Source organism: Neophocaena asiaeorientalis, unplaced genomic scaffold (assembly GCF_003031525.2).
Source record: "Neophocaena asiaeorientalis asiaeorientalis breed wild unplaced genomic scaffold, Neophocaena_asiaeorientalis_V1.1 scaffold594, whole genome shotgun sequence".
NCBI lineage: Eukaryota > Metazoa > Chordata > Mammalia > Artiodactyla > Phocoenidae > Neophocaena > Neophocaena asiaeorientalis.
In genome coordinates, this window is record NW_020175066.1 from 711,296 (window position 1) to 732,877 (window position 21,582).

Below are 21,582 nucleotides of genomic sequence, written 5' to 3' on the forward strand. Positions count from 1 at the left end.
CAAAAAAAGAAAGGGGGGTGGGGGGTGGCATCTCTCTCTACCTGGGGACTTTCTTCTACTATTATCATCATCCTCAAACATTTATTGATCACCTAAAATGTCCAGGACACCATGCTACCCCCTATTGCCAGGATCAGCAAACTTTTTCTGTAAAGGGCCAGAAAGGAAATATTTTAGATTTCACAATTTACATACAGTCTCTGTCATATACACCTTTAAAATAAATCTTGGAAAAGCGTAAAAAAATTCTTTTTAAAAATTGTGGTAAAGTACACATAATATAAAATTTGCCATTCTAACCTTTTTAAAGTGTACAGTTCAGTGGTATTAAGCACATTCATATTGTTGTGAAACCAACAACACCATCCACCTCCAGAACTCTTTCTGTCTAACGAAGCTGAAACTCTCTACCCATTAAACAGCTCCCCATTCTCCCCTCCCCCAGCCCCTGGCAACCACCATTCTAATCGGTGTCTATGAATTTAAGTGTTCTAGATACCTCATGGAAGTGGAATCATACAGTATTTGTCTTTTATGACTGGCTTATTTCACTTAGCATAATGTCCTCAAGGTTCATCCATGATGTAGCATGTACCAGAATTTCCTTCCTTTTTAAAGCTGAATACTCCTCCATTGTATGTATATACTACATTTTTGTCTAATCATTCATCCGTAAACAGATGTAAAAACCATTCTTAACATTCAGGATATAGAAAAACAGGCCACAGGCCAGACCTGGCCCACAGGTCGTAGTTGCCAAACCCTGCTATAGAGGCACCAAAAAACATACAACACAAACCAGAGGTTCTGAAATTTTCTCAGTCTCTGGCACCTTCAGTATATCAGTAATTTTTCACAGCACCCCTAAGCCAAAAGAAATACCCAATCATCCCATCTATTATGGATTTAAGTCCAAACAACTTACTATGTAGTTAGGTCCTAACAACTTAACTCCTGTTGGGCACTCGAACTTCAAAATCAGACTGGACACTGCCAACCTCCCACCCTGTTCCACGTGGATTTTCATGGGATACTTGCTTTTAAGCACAGCACCCAACAAAAACTCTGTTTTGCAGAAAGTATGCCCATATTGAAAGGAATGTATATTTAATGCAGAAACTGGCTTATTTCAAGTTAGTTAATTCACGTGGTGTCCAACAGGTGTCACTGTATTTCCCTCATAAATGTAGGCACTTTTCGCTGAGTTCTCCCACCAAGAAGCCCAGGGTTCCTTGGCACACTGTTTGGGAAATGCAGATAGAGACTATTCCAGGGGTTTCAGATAGAGGTGGGAAAACAGAGTCAAATGCCAAGAATATGCTGAACAAGAGACAGTAGCATATGCTCAGTGTCCAATGACCACTGACAGACGCTGAGCTACAGATTCTAGACAAGAGACAGCCTAGAGCCCCAAAGTCAGGGACAGCTGCAGGCAGGAGTGGGATTTAGGCTGCCCCTTGAAGAGAGAGTAAGACCCGACAGGAGAAGAACAAGCGAAGGGAACAGACTAAGTACAGGAGAGGCCCCCACGTAAGAACGAGGCGGGTAGGAGGGGGGCCCTGGAGCAGCGTGCACACTGAGGAGACCTAGGAAATGAGCCACTCAAGGTTTCAGAGGAAGGTGGTGCATTTAAAGATGTGTTTAGAAAACTTAATCCAGCAGCTATGGGTGCAACACCCTGAAGAAAGAAGTCGTAGCAATGAGACCCATGTCAAGGTGTGGTTGAGGTATGTACAGAGGGTGACCTACATGGACACTGTTGGGAGAAGAAACAAAAAGGATCAGATTAAAGAACCTTATGGGAAAAGGCTGGCCTTGTAGCGGGGCGGGGAGCATGAGAAGAGCTTCAAGAATAATCGAGGTTTCTAGACCAGTTAACTAGGGGAAATGATGTCATTCACACAAAGGAATTGTGCAGAGGCTGAGCTCAGGCGGCCCGGAAAGAGAATATGAGTGTTGCTTTTGATATTCCACGTCTGAGGGCATGCCAGGTTACTCAGGCAAAGGGATCCAGCTGGAGGTTGATCAGCAGAGCCCAAGCCCTGGGCACACCCACACGTAGGGCAGGAAAGGAGAGAGGTCAGACAGACTCCGAAGGAGAACAGGAGAGTCTGGAGGGTGGAGGTCAGAGGGAAAGCAGGCAACTCTGGTCCAGGAGTCAGAAGCCTCAGGTTTGTAAATAAAGCCATTCTTTAAAATCCCAATATTTTAAACAAATGTTTAAAGTGCATTTAATGATGTGGTGAGATGAACGCTGGCGGCTGTACCCGGGGAGCGGCAGTCTGCTCTCTCAGGTACTTTGGAGGATCTGATGCTTGGAGATCGGGACCATCTCTTTACCTTGGAACCTTTACTCCCTGCATCCCTACCTTCTCCAGCCCCTTCCCCTCAACCCTTCACTTCTCTTGAAAGTCCTTCCTTTCTGATTTTTCAGTTCCCCACCATGCTTCCCAAAATGCCAGTGCACCCGCCGACCTAACTTTGTCCCCACCGGACTGTCCCTGAGCCCCTCACCATCGGAAGCCCCCTGCGCTGAAACTCCTTGCTACGGACGTAAGAGCTCACCTGCCCTGGGCATCAGGGCAGGGCCTTTGCCCAGCCCCCATCCTCCTGGGCCTCCCCTGCACAGCCACACTCTCCGGGTGTAGTGCATCCAAACACAGCCTCCGAGCCTTGGGTCCTGCCAGCGCTCTGTCCCCAGATGTCCTTCCCCAGCTGCTCACCTTCATGAGTCAGCACCCAGTCACTCTCCCTCATCACCCACTCTGTGTCACAGCGCACCCCTCACCCACCCGCCCCTGCTGCTTTCTCTGTCACGGCACTTATCTTAGTCCATCTTGTTTGGAGTTTGTGGTTGGCCTGTCCGTCTCCTGGGTCCCAGATCACAAGCTCCACGGAGATGAGAGGGGTTTTCAGTCACCTCCATCTCCCCACAGGGTCTGATCACATGTTTTGCACCCAGCGCACACTCACCAAGTGGTCTTTGAACACACGATATTACCCTCTGCCTGCATATGAGATGGCAAACTCTGTCCTGGAGTGAGTACCATAATACCTTTGCGTGTGACAGTATACTGCTTTCAGAATGCTCTCACGGAATGGACTTGAGGACACGGGGAGGGGGAAGGGTAAACTGGGACGAAGTGAGAGAGTAGCATGGACATATATACACTACCAAATGTAAAACAGATAGCTAGTGGGAAGCAGCCACATAGCACAGGGAGATCAGCTCGGTGCTTTGTGACCACCTAGAGGGGTGGGATAGGGAGGGTGGGAGGGAGACGCAAGAGGGAAGAGATATGGGGATATATGTATACATATGGCTGATTCACTTTGTTATACAGCAGAAACTAACACAACATTGTAAAGCAATTATACTCCAATAAAGATGTTAAAAAAAAAAGAATGCTCTCATGTTTGAGGCAAGAGGAGTGTTACTATCTCCACTGTGCAGAAGAGGAAAATGAGACTCAGAGAGGTTAAAAGCTTTGCACAAGGTCACACAGCAGTAAATACAAGAGCCGGGATTAAAACCCAGATCTTCTGACTCATGGTCTAGAACTCTTCCACCACACAGCCTGCCTTTGTGTGAACCCGTGTAATGATAAGCTTGACTTGGTGCTGGTTACCTGTGCTTGAGATATTGCTCTGCTGTTTATTCATGTCTCGTATGTTGTTGGCATATCCACCTGTCACACTAAAGTCTAACTATGTTTTAGGTTCCAGAGGATAAGGATCAATATACAGACTTAGGCGGTAACTCTAAACTGTACTTTCTTATGTGTTTCTAGAAAATTTTAAGCCGCAATTTACTTAAGCACTAAACCCAAACATGCTCTTACAGTTGCCATCTCTCACTGCTGACGAACACTCTACAATGCTGAAGCGAGTACAGACATGTGCTGATGGCTTCCATGTGTCCGTGCATATCCACTCTTCATCTTTTCCACCCTGCTCTGAGCCCCAATTCACCTGTATGCACCAATTTTCTCCACGATTCCCTTGCCACCTGGATTCCATCTGGTTCACCCAGTGGAGTCCAGCAGGAGATCGGAGGCAGGGAGGAGAGTGAAGTTTGGCCATTTATTCCCCTGACTCCCTCCCAGATTGGCTGTGACCCACGTCTGAGGTTCCTGGTTCTTATCAGGGGGGTCTCTGCATATAGCTCTCGGACCCTTTACGCACAAATTCGGTCTCAGGGTGGTGACCGTGGTAAACCTGCCCAGAATATGGCCACAAATTCTTTGACATTCCTATCATCAAGATGTGGGGTCTGTGTCCTCTCCCCTTGAAAGTGGGTGGGCTCTGCAACTACCAGGAACAATAAAACATGGCAGAAGTGACACTGTTTCAGTGCACAGACTGGCAGCTTCTACCTAGGGATGCTAAGGCAGAACTGTTCTGGGAGACGCAGGCCTCCTCTGAAGGCCTTTCTCACACTGCACAGAAGTCTCAGACACTCTAGCCAACCTCTCCCCGCTCCCTTCACCCGGGGTCAGGTTTGCATTGCAGTCTGACAGCTCCCCCAGCCTTCCCCACCTTGCTTCCTATTTTCTCTCTCACAAGCACTTCCCCTAATAAAATCCTTGCACATTTAATCCTACCTTGGCATCCTCTCCTCTGAGGACCCAGACTAATACAACCATCCCAATAAATATTCAACCTTGAAAACTGAGCTTTGATATTAAACATATAAAGACAGTAGAACTAGCTTTTGCTGAATAAGGGCGGTCCCTTGAATCTAAGGTCATAAATAACCAGTCTTATATTGGGTTGGCCAAAAAGTTCATTTGGGGTTTTCCATAACATCTTACAGGAAAACCCGAAATGAACTTTTTGGCCAACCCAATGCAATGGGATGTCTGTATGTATGGCTGGATCTAGTTCCTAAATGATCTATATTAACACAGTATCATTTTCTTTAATAAGAATTTTACAAAGTATGATTTTCACCTATCTCCAGAAATGTATCCTTCCCCAGATGTCCAAAATAGGTTCTCAATCCCTTGTCCAAAACCTGGAGACCATGTGCATTTTGGAATTCAAAACTTTTCAGGAAGTAATATGTACATCTGCCATAGTTGATATAACAAACCCAGCAGGTCTGGCGCAAAACTCTACAATCAAATACATTAATATAGCAAGTCCCCTACATATGAACAAGTTCTGTTCTGAGAGCACATTCATAAGTCCAATTTGTCCGTAAGTCCAACAAAGTTAGCCTAGGTACCCAACTAACACAATCGGCTAATTAGTACTGTACTATAATAGGTTTATAATACTTCTCACACAAATAATATATAAAAAACAAACACAAAAAATAAAACATTTTTAATTTTACAGTACAGTACCTTGAAAAGTATGCCAGACACGTGAACCAACTTATGTGACTGGACACGCGAACGCACATTTGCATCTTTGAAAATTCGCAACTTGCAGGGTCGTATGTAGGGGACTTACTGTACTATGTCCTCCACGAAACATACAAACATTAAAACAAGTGGTATAAAAATAAATAGCCTGGAGACAGTGCAGGTATGGGTTTGCCACCAAAGGAGTTCAGCAAAGGTCAGACTGCACTGCCATATGAATTATTAAAAACATTCAGTTTTCAGAGCTTTTTGAATGTCTGAGTGTGAATAAGGGATTGTGGGCCTATATATCCACGCTAAACTATGCAGCCCTTTAAAAAAAACAAACAAACCAGATACTCCTTTGCACCAACACAGAAGAATAAATGGCCATCCCCCAGCGCGGGATGAAGATGGCACCGAGCAGGACCCGTGCAGAGGCAGGGTGACGTTACACGTCTCCAGAGAGGGGAGAAGAAAGGTGGAGACGATCTTCACTTGTCAAAGCCCCACACCCACCTTTTACTGCCCTCAACCCTTTGTTACGACTTCATCTCTGGTTAAGAAATTCTGTGGAAATATTGCTTATGAGTATTGACTGTGATGTGGGAAATTTTTTAAACCTGAATTTATCTATACTATTTATGAGACACCCCTGCAAACTGCCTCCATTGATTGCAAGCAACTAAAATGTTAGACGTAAATTGGGAGCTAAGCTAGTCCACAAAGGAAATTTATGTAGGGTATTAAATAAGCCTCAAGGCAAGGGACACTGAATATGAGAAATGTGGACCGGAGCCGCTCCAGTAGCCCTGAGACTTCCGGGTGTCCCTTCCTGGGTCAAAGGCGAGGACACACGGTGTGTCTGCTCCCCCTGGGAGCTCCTCAGAAACACCCAGCCCTGCACTTCCCTCCTCCGCCCTGAGCCCCTGTCGTGCGGCTCACAAGAGGCTCTTCTCTTCATCAGCCGCGTAGGGAGCTGAGAGTCAGCGGAGAGGGCTTTCACCTTCCTCCTCTGCCCTGCTTCGTCCTAAACCTCCTCATTCTAAGTGATAAAAACACAAACAATGGAAGATGAAAAGCAGGGAGCAAAATAAATTAGGAAGGAAATATTCTCCCTAGTCGCTAAATAGCCCTGGGAGAAATGGTCTGCAATGGGTAAAAGTTAAGGAATATTATTAGGGATGGGAAATTCAAATCTAGCTTAGTATTATATATATTAGTATTTTATATATTCAGTATTCACTGTTTTTTCCCCCAATAAGCATGTATTAACAACTTCATGATTTTTCAATCTCATATTTTAATTATGGGCATAACTGAGAACAATGTTAGTTAACACATGTAGGTGCTGTTATTTTTCTCTAGGAACCACTGTCTGGGAATGTACTGAGTGCCAACACTCTGCCCAGCACTTTAACAAACATCATTCCATACTTGTGCTGTTTATTCAACCCCCAGGTCTAAGGGACTGTGCTCAGCACTGGAGATTCCCCACGTGACAAAACGGGTGTGAGGCTTACCCTCAAGAAGCAGGCAGAGCACTGTGGAGACATTACACAAGGTCCTGTACATTGAATGATTTAATTCCACTCGTGGTGAGTGCTATGAAGGAGAAGTACTCAGAGACCAGTCAGAGCCTCCTAACAGCTCTCTGAGGTGGATCTCATCCTCGATTGTAGATAAAGAGTTATCATGAATATTTGTAACATTAAGGTATGCTAATTATAACATAAAATGTCCTGGACAAATAATAATTACAATTATCACTATTATAATACTGACTTGGGAAATAATTTTATATCAGCTGGTCAATGAGAAAAAGGATGGGAATAAATGAGGAAGGAAGTCTGAATGCGCGAGAGAGTATGTGGATAATTACTGTCGAAGAATTTCCAGGGCACCATTCTATTCCCCCATAAAGGAAAATTCCTCCATGCAGGGGCTTAGAGACCTTCAGACACCCTCCCCTCCTCCAGAACAGCAAGGTATTAACAGAAGGACAAGGTAGAAACAAATACAAGGTTTGTATTTTCCAGAGATGTGTCCCGTATTTCCCAAGACAAATTTAATTTCAAAGACTTGGTTCCCATAAACCAGTGAAATAACCTGGAACCCTCAATATGTTGAAACCACAACCAAGATTACCTCCTGAACCCAGAAGTAACACAAAAATCCTAGTCAGACCAAGTACCCTGTTTGTTTGGCAAAATATTGCTACTGTGCTCAAAAGGCACTGAATGATAAGAGGTGAACATCCTCCACCAAGACCTGCTGCTCTAAACGAGAACTCCCATCATCACCACAGCCAGGCTTCCAAGTTGCCATGATCAGGTGTTCTTAGTTTCTATAAAACGTGAGCCCATGGAAGTGGAACGTCCAGATATACAAAGGTGAGCATTCCATCAGAAGGCACGTGATACGTTGTTCCTTGCTTCTCTCCCTGCCAGGGCTGTCAATGCCAATAACTTGACAAGGATCCTCTGAACTAAGTACTGCATATGTGTCTTTACTTAGTGAAAAAAGAAAACTCCTTAAAATTAGAATGCTAGGTCCACGATGTCTCCTGACAGCTCACAATAGAAAAGATATCAGTTGATTTATTCCATGAAATGAGAGCGTCATAAGGAATTCAGAGTGATGCTAATGAGATAGCCAACCTTTGATGGGACCTTCACTTGGCTTCGCTTTAATTTTTTCTGTCACAAAGCTGTTATAATAAAAAACTATGTTCTGTTATGTAGATGGCAGCTCCAGGGCACTTGTGCCACCAGTGCCCCTCTCCACGTCCACAGGAAGCCTCACACTCTCTATGACAGACCTCTTAAGCTCAGAGGACAGCTTCACAGAGAGTTCCAAGTAGCCACTACCTATGAACTCAAGTAGACACAAGAGCCAGTCCAGTTGCTAATGCTTGTTTAGACTCCCTTACTGGACATTCACAATGTCCTGTTCTATGACATCAAATGGATCCCATCAGACTTAAGCTGTTGCCGTCATTAAGACCTGTAATTGATACTGGTAAGGAATATGGATGGAATGAGAAGGAAAATAAGGCTAAAGTCACCATCAAGTCAATTACACTGTGTTCACCTTCCTCAGTTTCCATCAGTTGTACTAGAAACAGGTAGAAGATTACATCAGCCAATCACTGACCTTATGGAGAGCTGGAGCCAAGACTGGTACCAAGAATCCATTGTAAATATAATTGACGAGCTGATTACGAATCAAGGGGTGAGCCACCTAAGAAAGAAACGGCAGTCGTGAAAAAGATAAGGAGTGCAATCTTTAGGTCTTCTTAAAATCAACCATTTCTGTGTACATCCTGAATTCAAGTAGGAAATCCAAATTTTGGCCATTTATTCCACGGTTAAAGAAAAACCCAGACTTCAAACCAACATGTAATTTTTCCAGATGGTTTATCCTATTATAAACAGCCTGGACTTTCAAATTTTAAAACGGGTAATTTTAAGTTTCTATCTGAAAAAACAATAATAAATAGACTGATTATGTATAGGGACTCATAAATTAAAGTCGACAAACTGGAAAGTATAATTTTTGCTCCATAACTTCCTCTATGTCCTATCTCTCAACCTGTGACTAATTAAAAAAATAATAAGAACTGTCAAAATAGACAATTAAAAACATTCATTTTGGTAGCAGAAAAAAAATTCTCATTTTGAAAATGCATTTTCTGATAATCATTTATATTGGGGAAGAAAGCATTTAGAAAATTTTTTCATAAAAAAGATACTGTTAAAAAGCAGAAAACATTATCAGAGGTACAACACTTCCTATATTTAATTTTCAAAATATATTTAGCATGGATAAGCCTTACTAATATCTTTTATAATTACAACCATCCCTGGGCGTCTGTAGGGAACTGGTTCCTGGATGCCCACCCCCACCAGGATACCAAAGTCGGCAGATGTTTAAGTCCCTTATATAAAGTGGCACAGTATTTGCATATAATCTACACACGCTTCCCATATACTGTAAATCATCTCTAAATTACTGTATAATGCCTAATACAATATACATAGTTGTAAATACAATGTAAACGCTGTGTAAATAGTTGCTGGTACACAGCAAATTGAAGTTTTGCGCCCTTTGGAACTTTCTGGATTTTTTTCGAAATATTTTCAGATCCTCTGTTGGTTGACTCTATAGCTGTGGAACCTGCAGATACAGGGGTCAACTGTAATCTCTTCACTTATACCCCCAAACAAAAAATCTTAAAAGTATATGGCTTCAATCTCAAAATATGATACAAAATGTATCATTTTTCTGCTCTTCACCATGCCCGTTAGCTTTCTCCTTCTCTAAAAAAATAAAAATAGCATCAAACAATAAAGTAAAAAGCAATTTCTAGGGAAGTGAGGCTAGATCTTTAAATTACTGACAATCGCTCTCTGTGTGTACATTTGGGGTAGTTCCATCTTTTTTATTTCCACATTCTTCTGCAAGAAAATATTGAAAGACTGTAATGTTAAAGGAAAAAATAACTTAAGATGCAATCCATTTATCTCATACATAAATAAAATTTCCTTTGCCTTAGCAATAAAAATGAGATGGGAACTAAAGTAATTTACTTGCATTTTCTTCCAGAAGCCATTTCTTTATTTGGTAAATAAACAGATTATAACTAACATTTTTCACCTTACAATCACCATAAAGAAAATTTGATTTCTTAATAAATCCAAGATTAAGGTAATATTTGTGCTATATAGAAATAAAACATTTTTTGATGAAAACCTACTACACCCTTGTGTATTTATAAAATCTGTTTTTTTTACTGAAAACAGTAACAAGAAATCTGAAGGTAAAAATCTAATCAAAAAGCCAATATACTAGTGTTCAGTGGTTATTTGTTCCCCGAAGCAGGCCAATTTCAAACCAAATTTAATTTGTGTTGCTAAGAAGATGCTTAACTTCTTCTAAATTCAATTGGAATACCAATATTCTTTATGCAGTAAGCACCATTAAGCAAAATAAAGTGTTTTCCTTTGTAGACTCCCAAGAAGACCTTGAAGTGAAAGTGATATAATTTGGAGTACTTAGAAGCCTAAAAATATCTATTTACTGAGTCAGGCATTGAACTTATTTTTGATAGTTAAATGGATAATCAAAACAGAATTAACACTTTTTATAACGAAGGTAAAGAAAATCTACTCTTTTTTTCTCAATTGAAACTTCCCAGAAACCTCTAAACTAACACTTTTACTCATTCGAGAACATTCAGTAGGCTTAAAGTAAAGCGTCAGTATTCCATAAACGCTTATTGAAATAAGAAAAGGAATGTTTATCAACTGATCCTTCACAATGCTTGTATCCTGAATGGACCACGACAGAGGGTTCCTTGCCTGCTCCCACCTGAATGACGGCGTTGCAGAACTCAAGGGAGTTCATGAACTGGACCAGAGGAGGGAGCAGGACCCAGTCGTCCTTCAGAAGGCAGTGCCATTCCTCGTCTTTCTCTTCCAGCTTGGCCGGCAGGGAAGAGTACAGACCACTGAGCCCGGTTGCAAGCACCTGTGTTCAGAAATAAAAACGTAACAAACACTTTCCCCAGGTTCTTAACCTGCAACAAACAGCTCCCAGGTGATGCCACTGCCACTGGTCCAGACTGTACTTTAGGTAGCAAGGTATTCCAGCATCAGAGGCTGTCAGCTAGGAAGGATTCCACAGCTGGAGGCGGGAGGGAAGGACAACTCCAGCAGAGGGAACAGAAGCACCAGAGGTCTTCGGCTAATACCTACGCGATGCTACAGGTTGTTTATCACCTATGTGCCAGGCCTACGCTGGGCACTGGTAGGGGGAGTGAGGGAGACACATGCAAGATGAAGAAAGCATGGTTCCGGCACCCAAGGTATGCAGGAGAGGAGCGAACTCATAAACAGTGCGTTCTATTACACAACGCTGAGTGCACACACAGAGATGACCCACACCTCCCGTTCCACAGGGACACACCCTGGACTGAGGCGGCCCAGGACAGAAGATCTCACACGGGCAGCATGAGTAGCTTTATGAGAAAGATTCCTGCAGGCATGTTAAAGCTCACGACGGACACGTGCGTGCTCCCAGTTTAGAGAGTGCTTTCATCTCATCTCCACAAATTACAGCAAGAAGAAAGAACTGGGGGTCACGGGTCAGTTAGATGGGACGATGAAACTTCAAACAGAGCTAAAGTGGGTCTACACTGAAGCATCGGCAGTGGGAAAAAGAGGAGTAAAGAAAGGGGAGGATCACATGTAAGGTGGACATGAGGGTGATCTAACTATCATACCTACCTATCCAGTATTAATCCAAAGCTCACAAGGTTTACTTTCTTCCCCTGCTCGGTTTCTAAATGACATTGACAGTGTTTGGGCTCAGTTAGTGACGGTGAGTGAGAACTCCAAACTGTCACTTTATCCAGCTTGGTCATTAAGAAAATGCTGATGCATTAAATTCAGACAGAAATATAGAAAAGGAACACACATGTTGACTGGCTAGTAGTTTTATCTTGGGGAGAACAGGACCAAGGAAAACAATGAATTTCACAGTACGGGGAAGTGATGCTAGCCAAACAGCACCTTAGGGCTCCTGATCTGGTAGATGTGCAAAGGATGGACAGGAAGTGCCCAGAAAGAAACACAGAAGTGATTTATAAAATGTGTTGCTCTAGGGTAAACACTGAAGTTATAAGGAACTCAAATGGGATAGAAACATTCAAGAAAACACTCCATTCTGAGTTAGGCCCAGAAAAGAAACAGCAAAGTATTCACTGATCTCACAGTCTAATAAGAGATGAACAGGCAATTATAACAGTGTAATAAATGCTCAAACTACATAATAGAAAATATGTCACCGTGGATATACAAACCCAGACTTGGAGTGTTGGGAGCAGGAAATGTTCTCAGAAGAAGCGATGTCGGGCTCCCCTGGTGGTGCAGTGGTTAAGAATCCACCTGCCAATGCGGGGAACACGGGTTCGAGCCCTGGTCCAGGAAGATCCCACATGCTGCGGAGCAACTAAGCCCGTGCACCACAACTACTGAAGCCCGTGCACCTAGAGCCCATGCTCTGCAACAAGAGAAGCCACCGCAATGAGAAGCCCATGCACCGCCACGAAGAGCAGTCCCCGCTCACCGCAACTAGAGAAAGCCCAGGCCCAGCAACGAAGACCCAATGCAGCCAAAAATAAATTAATTAAATAAATAAATTTTTAAAAAAAAGAAGTGATGTCTAAGCTGCTGAAGAATGAATAAGAGTTAGCCAGAAAAAGAATGTTGGAAAGAAGAATATTCCAAGCAGAGGATGTACAAAAGCTCAAAGGAGCAAGAAAACATGGCACCTTCTGGAACTAAGAGAAGTGCAGTATTACTGGAGCATATAGTCAGAGATGGGAGGAGCCTGGCGGGTACGCTGGAGCCAGATCCTGCAGGGTTCTGTAGGACAGAATACAGAGCTGGAGCCCAGTGGAGAGTCCAGCAGACAGTGTGTGGGTCTGATGCCTACGAGAGGGATCTGGACTAGAGATGGAGCCCTGGAGCTGTCCACATGGTGATGAGACCCCAAGCTATGCAGACCAGAGAGAGAAGGGAAGGGAGGTTTAGACCATGAGCTATAACAAAATAATCCATAGTGCCTTGTGTCAGACACAGAAAGTCAGAAGGAGGTATAAGGACCTCCCTGGCAGTCCAATGGTTAAGACTTCTTCCAGTGCAGGGGGTGCGGGTTCGATCCCTGGTCGGGGAGCTAGGATCCCACATGCCTCGGGGCCAAGAAAACCAAAACATAAAACAGAAGCAATACTGTAACAAACTCAATAAAGATTTTAAAAATGGTCCACATCAAAAATACTCCTTAGGGACTTCCCTGGTGGCACAGTGGTTAAGAATCCACCAGCCAGTGCGGGGGACACGGGTTCGAGTGCTGATCCGGGAAGGTCCCACATGCTGCGGAGCAACTAAACCCGTGCGCCACAACTACTGAGCCTGCACTCTAGAGCCCATGAGCCACAACTACTGAGCCCGAGTGCCACAGCTACTGAGGCCCGCGTGCCTAGAGCCCGAGCTCCACACAAGAGAAGCCACCGCAACGAGAAGCCTGCGCACCACAATGAAGAGTAGCCCCTGCTCTCTGCAACTAGAGAAAGCCCGCACCCAGCAACGAAGACCCAACACAGCCAAAAATAAAATATAAATAAATTTATTTTGAAAAAAGGAGGTGTGGATCCCGGCATGCTGAACTTGGAAAAATTACCTACAAACTGTTGCCGCTCCACCCCCGTCTTGATCCTAGAGCACCCTCTGGAGCTCCCTGTGTAGCAACTGTCCTCCGTGCGTTTATTAATTTATCAGCCCTCTTCTCCATCTCACCTGGCCTGACGTGTTCACTCTCGCCCACACGGCAGATGTGGGTGACTTGCCCAGTCAGACGCTAGCAGTACTTCCCCTGAGTAACACATCCGTCAACAACAGAGGATGGGCCTGAGGACTGGTCACCTGGAGGTCTCGGTGCAGAGAAACCAGACGCCGCCAGGGGGCAAATGGGGGAGGGGCGGGATGGGGGCGGGGTGGGGATGGGGGCTATGAGCCCACAGTGGAGTGTGAGGGCAGCAAGAGAAAGACACGAACCGTCTCAACAGTGGAGAAACAGAAAGGTTACATACATTTCTCTGTTCTATTTCCTAGTGACCTAGATTTACTCGTTCATTCACTCACTCATCTAAAAAAAAAAAAAAATCAGTGAGCACTGTCAGGCCAGGTACTATGTTAAGTACGGGACATACGATAGTAGACAAGATAATGCACGTATCTCTTTCAAAATCAGGGCATCTGTGGTCCCAGAGGAGAATGTCCCTGATTTAAAAGCATTTAACTCCTTGTCAGCAAACCCAAACAAATCACTTTAATTCCAGTTTTGAATGTGACCCCAAGTGAGCTGTTTGTTATAAATTAGAAACCGCTGGCAAGAGAGAACAGAGACCAAAAGTTCTCCTTGAAGGGAAATCTAATCTTGATGCCACATTTTTAAAATCAATTACATTTGCTAACTCATGCTAAATTAACCACAGAACAAAGGCTTTAATTCTGCATACTCCCGATTCCTTAACCACTTTGAGGCTTTGAAAAAGAATTCATAAAGACAGCTTAATTTGTCTGACTAAGAAGCTGGGAATAACTATTCAGTCTATCAGTATAATTACAGCAACATTAATTTTCAAATTACATACATCAGTGGCAGTAATTAAAAATAACACATACCTAATATTCACTTTTTTTTAAAAGAGTGTTCTGAAAAGGGCATGGCTGAGATGCGAACACGGCCCGCCTGTGCGGGAGGACAGTGCGGTGTGCCCGCTGGACACGCACTCCTGCCATGTGCTCGCCCCTGGAAGCAGAGCCAGAGAATGTTTCTGCAATGGTCTCCAGCGTAACGAAGAAACACAGAAGAAAACAGTCTGCACAATAAAGAGGACTACACGGGCTTAAGAGCAAGATTCCAAATCTTTACTGCTAAATATTTATCCTTTCCAAGACTTTGCTCAGAGTTCAGATTCCTTCATCCAATCCACATATAATTCTAGAAGACCAACGACAGGCCAGGCACCGTGTCAGGCCGGTGCTGGGGAAAGAGCATTGAGCGAGTCAGACTGGGTGAGATGGAGAAGACCACCAATCAACCAATAAATGCAAGAAGGACAATTACTTCAGGAAGAGATGCAGGTGGTGCTGTGGGAACAGGAAGAGGGGAAAGGAGGGGCAACAACAGGTTTGCAGGTAATTCTTCCGAGAGTTTGATGGCACAATCTATTTACTTTCAAGTTTAATTTTTAACTTAAAAATGTAAGAATATATAGACATTCAAGAGCGAATTTTATTTTAAATACTCATCCACTCTTTTAGCCTTTTACTGATCCTGGCCACAAAAAAGTAACTGTAAAACATTATATTTATTCCCAACAGATTAAGTATTAACTTTTTTTTTTTTTTTTAGCCGCGCCGTGAGGCATGTGGGTCTTAGTTCTCCAACCAGGGATCAAACCCGTGCCCCCCTGCGTTGGGAGTGTGGAATCTTAACCACTGGACCGCCAGGGAAGTCCCATAACCCAATATTTTTAATTTATCTTTTCTCAAGAGTCTTAAAAAAACAAATCACCATATAAAACCACAAGGATGACAATTTTAAAAAGCAAACCACTTCCCTGACGGCAGTATAGCATGGTAATTGTTGAGACCATGGATTTCAGTATCAGACTAACATGGTTTTGAACCTGTCTCTGCCATTCACAGGCAGAAAGTCCCTGGAAGTTCAGTTTCTTCACTGAGCTGCTGCAAGGATTGAAGGAAATCGTGCACATGAAGAGGTAGGCATGATGGTTTACACACAGCAGTGCTTCCGACGGAGGGAAGAGAGATGATGTGCACAGAGCAGTGAGCAATCTGGAAAGGTCCGTCGACCTTTCACTTTAAACATCTAATAGTACCCAGTTAATTTCAGCAAAAACAAAAAGATCGTAAGCAGATGGCTTTAGTCTGAAGCTAGCAGCAAAACACCTGGTGGGGACCATATGTGACAACTTGCCGAAATAAAGAGCCTCATAAATTTTAGATATGGGATAAATAACTTTCTACCTGCGGCTGTGTACCAAAAGGTTGCTTATTTCAATTTGCATTTCCTAATGTATGTATAGGCTGTTTTCGACTTTTGCCGATATGTAACAAGTGACAGGGCTTAATCAATACTCCGTTTAAAAAAATCAAAAGAAGTACGGTCATATACTCCTCAACCATTCATCGGCACTAAATAGTTCCCTCGAGTATCCTCATTCTCTTTCTTTTCTTGGGAAAATACAGCTTGAGACAAGAGGCAGCAGAACCAGCAAGCTCTTCCTATCAACCACAGAACAAAAGTTTCCAAAAGTGGTCCAGCTTCCTGAAAGAGTCATTACTCTTCCCAAAGCCTGATGCTAACACACTTTGACAATCATACTAATTAGAGAAAGCTTTTTGTCAATTGTGGTCCTTAGCTGGATGGTTAATAGAGTATGCTTTTATCTTCAACATAAAGAGGTCTTTTTTTTTTTAATTATGTTGTCAGTTGTAATTATAGAAACCTGGGTACAAATGACATTATGGGATCTATCCTGAGGGGCAACTTAGCACAAGGAAGCTCTGTGTTCCATTCTGGCAAATAAGGTCAGCTGGAGATGTTTTTCCTCTAATTTTAATGAACTGTACAGTGTTTTAAAACACTTTTTTATGAAAGCAACAACTACTCAGTGAAATCTGCCTATAACTTAGTAAGTGGAAATCTAAATGTTAAAAGAATGCTCCATTCTAGTCCTAATATGTTTAAATGTGTAAAATATGAAATATTACAAAAATGTAAAAAAGAATAGAAAACCATCCACAAGATTTTAATATTTTGCCATAATTTTTTCAGAGTGCTCTTTATTATTTTAAAAATAAAACATTACTAACAGAGCTAAACCCTACTCCAATCCCATTACATCCCTCCTCCTTCCTTTGCCCCCAAAAGTAACCACAGTCCTGAACTTAGTATCTATTATTCCTGTGCTTGTTTTTGTACTTCTACTGTATTCATAGGTATCCAAAAACCAGTATACACTAAGATTTCGTCTTAAAACTTCATGTAAATTTTATGTAAATATTAACATACTATATGTAACCTTTTGCTACTTACTTTTTTATGTTTCTAGATTTTATGCTTTTTGTTTTTAGGTTTACTGGTGTTCACACATATAGATGCAGTTACATGCTAATAAATGTGAAATGTGATTCATTCATTTTTTTATTGAAGTACAGCTGACTTACAATATTATTAGTTTCAACATAGTAATTTGATATTTTTATAGATTACACTCCATTCAAAATTATTATAAAATATTGACTATATTCCCTGTGCTGTACATTACATCCTTGTAACTTATTTACGTTATACCTAGTAGTTTGTACCCTTCACCTATTTTGCCCTGACCCCAACCCCTCTCCCCACCGATAACCACGAGTTTGTTCTCGTACCTGTGAGTCTTTTCCTGTTTTGTCATATTTCTTCATTTGCTTTATTTTTTAGATTCCACATATAAGTGAAGACATATTTGTCTTTCTCTTATTTATTTCCTAAGCATAATACCCTCCAGGTCCATCCACGCTGTTTCAAATGGCAAAATTTCATTCCATTTTTATACAAAGAAAACAAAACACTATTTCGAAAAGATACATGCACCCCAATGCTATACGATATCTTTGTGCATGCACCCTTGTAAACGTGCCAGATTTCCTTAGGGCAGATATCTAGAAGTGAAGATGCAGGATCACATGGTATGCAAATATTCAATTTCATTAAATATTGCCATATGGCTTTCCTGCGTTACTGTACCAATTTATATTCTCAAGAGTTCCTGTTTTTCCACCCCCTTGACAGCACTTGGTGTTATCAGATGTCTAATGGTTAGCGACTCTGATGCCATGACCTGGTGTTTCATTGTGGGTTCACTTGTATTTCCCTGACGCTAGAGAAGATGAGCACATCTTCATATATTTATCAGGTTTGAGGTCTTTTGGGAAACGTCTGCTCATATCCTTCACCCATGTTTCCTCATTTTCTTATTAATTTGTAGTATTACAAATATTTTTGTATATTTTGGGTACCAACCACTTGTAGTTATGTGTGTTGCAAATATCTTCTCCCAATCTGTGTTTTTGCTTTTTTTTAATTAATTAATTTATTTGGCCATTCCGGGTCTTAGTTGAGGCACACGGGATCTTTGTTGCCGCGTGTAGGATCTTTAATTGCAGCATGCGGGATCTGGTTCCCAGACCAGGGATCGAACCCGGGTGTGGTTAAGAATCCACGCTTCCAATGCGGGGAGCAGGGGTTCCATCCCTGGTCAGGGAACTAAGATCCCACATGCCGTGCCATGCAGCCAAAATGAAGAAACGAGTCACTTGGGGCCTAATTGGGAAACTGGATATTAGATCATATTATGGAATTATGGTGTAATTTTCTTAGTGTAATAATGGTATTGTGATTACGCAGGAGCATGTCCTTATTTGTAGGAGATCCATGTTAAAATACTTGATGTCCATAATTTAATTTCAAATGGCACAGCAAAACAAATAAAGGGCATAGGTGATAAATATACAGAAGTATGACAAATATTAATTTTCAATTTAAACGGTGTGTACATGGTGTTCATTTTAGTATTCTTCCAAGTTTTCTGTATTTTGCTTTTTTCCATAATAAAAAGTTGTAAAACATAAATTGCATTAACTTTATGGACTGACTTGCAGAAAAATGTCCTCTACACAATACCTACAAACTGCAGGGCTTTCCATTTACTTCTGTCTTATTTTATGCCCTTCGATAAAGTTGTATAACTTTCCTTGTGAAGGCCTTTTACATATTTGTTAGATTTGTTCAAGATAAATCATGATGCTTTTGTGAATGGTACCTTTTTATTTTTTTTTAATAAATTTATTTATTGATTGATTTTAATTTTTGGCTGCATTGGGTCTTCGTTGCTGCGTGCAGGCTTTCTCTAGTTGTGGTGAGCGGGGGCTATTCTTTGTTGTGGTGCGCGGGCTTCTCATTGCAGTGGCTTCTCTTGTTGAGGAGCACAGGCTCTAGGTGCACGGGCTTCAGCTGTTGTGGCACTCAGGCTCAGTAGTTGTGGCTCGCGGGCTCTAGAGCGCAGGCTCAGTAGTTGTGGCACAAGGCTTAGCTGCTCCACGGCACGTGGGATCTTCCCAGATCAGGGCTCAACCCGTGTCCCCTGCATCGGCAGGCCGATTCTTAACCACTGCGCTACCAGGGAAGTTCAGTGGTACCTTTTTAAAATTGACATGTAGATACTGAACAGGTGAACCACGCAAGTGTTTTGATGATTTGTTTTAATACCTGCACTCCTTCTTTAATAGCAGAACTACCCAAAACAATTCAAGTAAGCCCAAACTCAAACCTTTGCAGAGCCCCTGTACAAAAAAAGCCTCATTGTTTAATGAGCTGCTGCCTCCACATCACTGCTCAGATCCAGCTCCTCTCTTACGTTCTCATTCCTGCCACTCTTGTTTCTCAACCCTAATGTGTGTCCCTGCTTCCTCCACAACTCCCAAACTTACATAGTCAAATTAAACTCCTACAAGAATTTTGATCATGCTGTGTTCTTGATCAAATCTCTTCAAGAGCCCTCCAAACTGAATGAATATGGCAAGTGTGGTAGGCAGAATAATGGTCCCCCCAGACCTGTCTATATGCTGGTTCCTGAGCCTATGAACAAATGAGGTTCCATGGCAAAGGAAAATTAATGTGGCAGATGGAATTAAGGGTGCTAATCAGCTGATCTTTAAATAGAGATGATCTTTAAAATCTTTAAATCCTGGATGATCCAGGTAAACACAATGTCCTTGTGAAAGTGGGAGAGGCAGGCAGAAGAGCAGAGTCAGAGGGAGACGTGACTACAGAAGGATGGTCAGAGAGACGCAGTACTGCTGACTATGAAAATGGGGGAGGGGGCCATGAGCTAAGGGGTGTGGGCAGCCTCTAGAAGCTGGAGAAGGCAAGGAAACGGACTCACACAAGAGCCTCCAGAAAGGAGCACAGACCTGCCGACATCCTGATTTTAGCCCAGTGAGACCTTCTGGACTTCTAACCTACGACAAGACACTACTACTGTAAGATAATAATTTGTGTTGTTTAAAGCCGCTAGAGTTTTTGGTAATTTGTTACAGGCGCAGTAGAAAACTAATACAGCAATGTATTCCAAAGAGGCTTAGATTCAGGGTGAGACGTTACATTTTTGCCTTAAGATATATTCTTTAAAAAGAGTTTATAGGGGGCTTCCCTGGTGGTGCAGTGGTTGAGAGTCCGCCTGCCAATGCAGGGGACACGGGTTCGTGCCCCGGTCCGGGAAGATCCCACATGCCGCAGAGCAGCTGGGCCCGTGAGCCATGGCCGCTGAGCCTGCGCGTTCGGAGCCTGTGCTCCACAACGGGAGAGGCCACAACAGTGAGAGGCCCGCGTACCGCAAAAAAAATAAAAATAAAAAATAAAAGAGTTTATAATCTAGTTTATAATTCTGTTGAAGGAGATAAGGAAGGGAGATTTAATATGTTGGCACAGATGAATGGAATCAGTTCTTCACTTCCCATTTGATTCTCAATCTTTGTGCAATTTCTTATTCCATTGATCAGAAGCCAGAAGAGAAGAGATACCTGGTACCCTGAACTTAATTGAAATTCTATTTTTCAAAATTTTTACTCATTTGTTTCCCCTGAAATAAATATTCACCACACACTAGGGGACTCTGATCTATTAGTGAAAACAGGACTCAGTAGTATAAAGAAGATTACTGCTTTTGAACCTCAAAGCAAAATACAGTATGTTACTCACTAGGATTGCTATTAGCATCTGGGGCAGGTCAGCTCTTTCCTGTGCGTGACCGTTCCACAAGCTACTGGACATTAAGCATCCCTGGCCCCTGCACACTAAATGCCAGCTGACCTCCCTCCCAGGCGACCCCGTGTCCCTTGACAACCAAACACACCCCACGTACACTTCTAAATGCCCTCACCCTGGTCAAGAACTACCCACGGAGTGTTAATTAACAATGAATCTGATCTACTTATGGCAAGTTGCCTGGCCTGTTCTAATAAAACTCACTAATGGTCTTAACACACGATTCCAGCAGAATCAGGAATATTTAAGGCAATACAGTTTATAAAGTAACATAATGAGATGACTGGTACAAAGAACAGATAATGGAAATAAACCGGAAATGTTCACTGATTTAGGAAAATAAAAATAGCTGTGGCCCAACATTTGACAAACCAAGAGAAGATACAAATCTATAAATCTGTCATTTAAATAACACCAAAAAATAATCAGAGTCCTAAGGCTTCTTAAGAATCTCAGACAGCTCCCAGTATTTTCTAGGACTATGACTGGGCCTGGCTACTCGGGCATCTCCAAAAGACCTTACCCTTTATTTCTCACCAACCAACTATTAAGAAACTATACAGGGACTTCCCTGGTGGTCCAGTGGTAAGACTCCTTGTTCCCAATGCAGGGGGCCCGGGTTCCATCCCTGGCCAGGGAACTAGATCCCGCAGGCATGCAGCAACTAAGAAGTCCGCATGCCACAACTAAAGATCCCGCGTGCCGCAGTGAAGACCTGGTACAGCCTAAATAAATAAACATTAAAAGGAAAAGAAAAAGAAAC

General features: G+C 42.5%; 1 protein-coding gene across 2 annotated transcripts in view; it reads right to left on the reverse strand.

The window, feature by feature from the left end:
- FHIP1A (FHF complex subunit HOOK interacting protein 1A) overlaps nt 1-21,582 on the reverse strand; it is a 263,508-nt gene that overhangs the window by 67,372 nt on the left and 174,554 nt on the right. For both annotated transcript variants that reach the window (XM_024764045.1, XM_024764044.1), the window contains exons 5-6: nt 10,725-10,883; nt 8,508-8,594 (exon numbers count right to left, since the gene is read on the reverse strand). In XM_024764045.1, the coding sequence (XP_024619813.1) occupies nt 8,508-8,594; nt 10,725-10,883 (246 nt within the window). The remainder of the gene's footprint in view (nt 1-8,507; nt 8,595-10,724; nt 10,884-21,582) is intronic.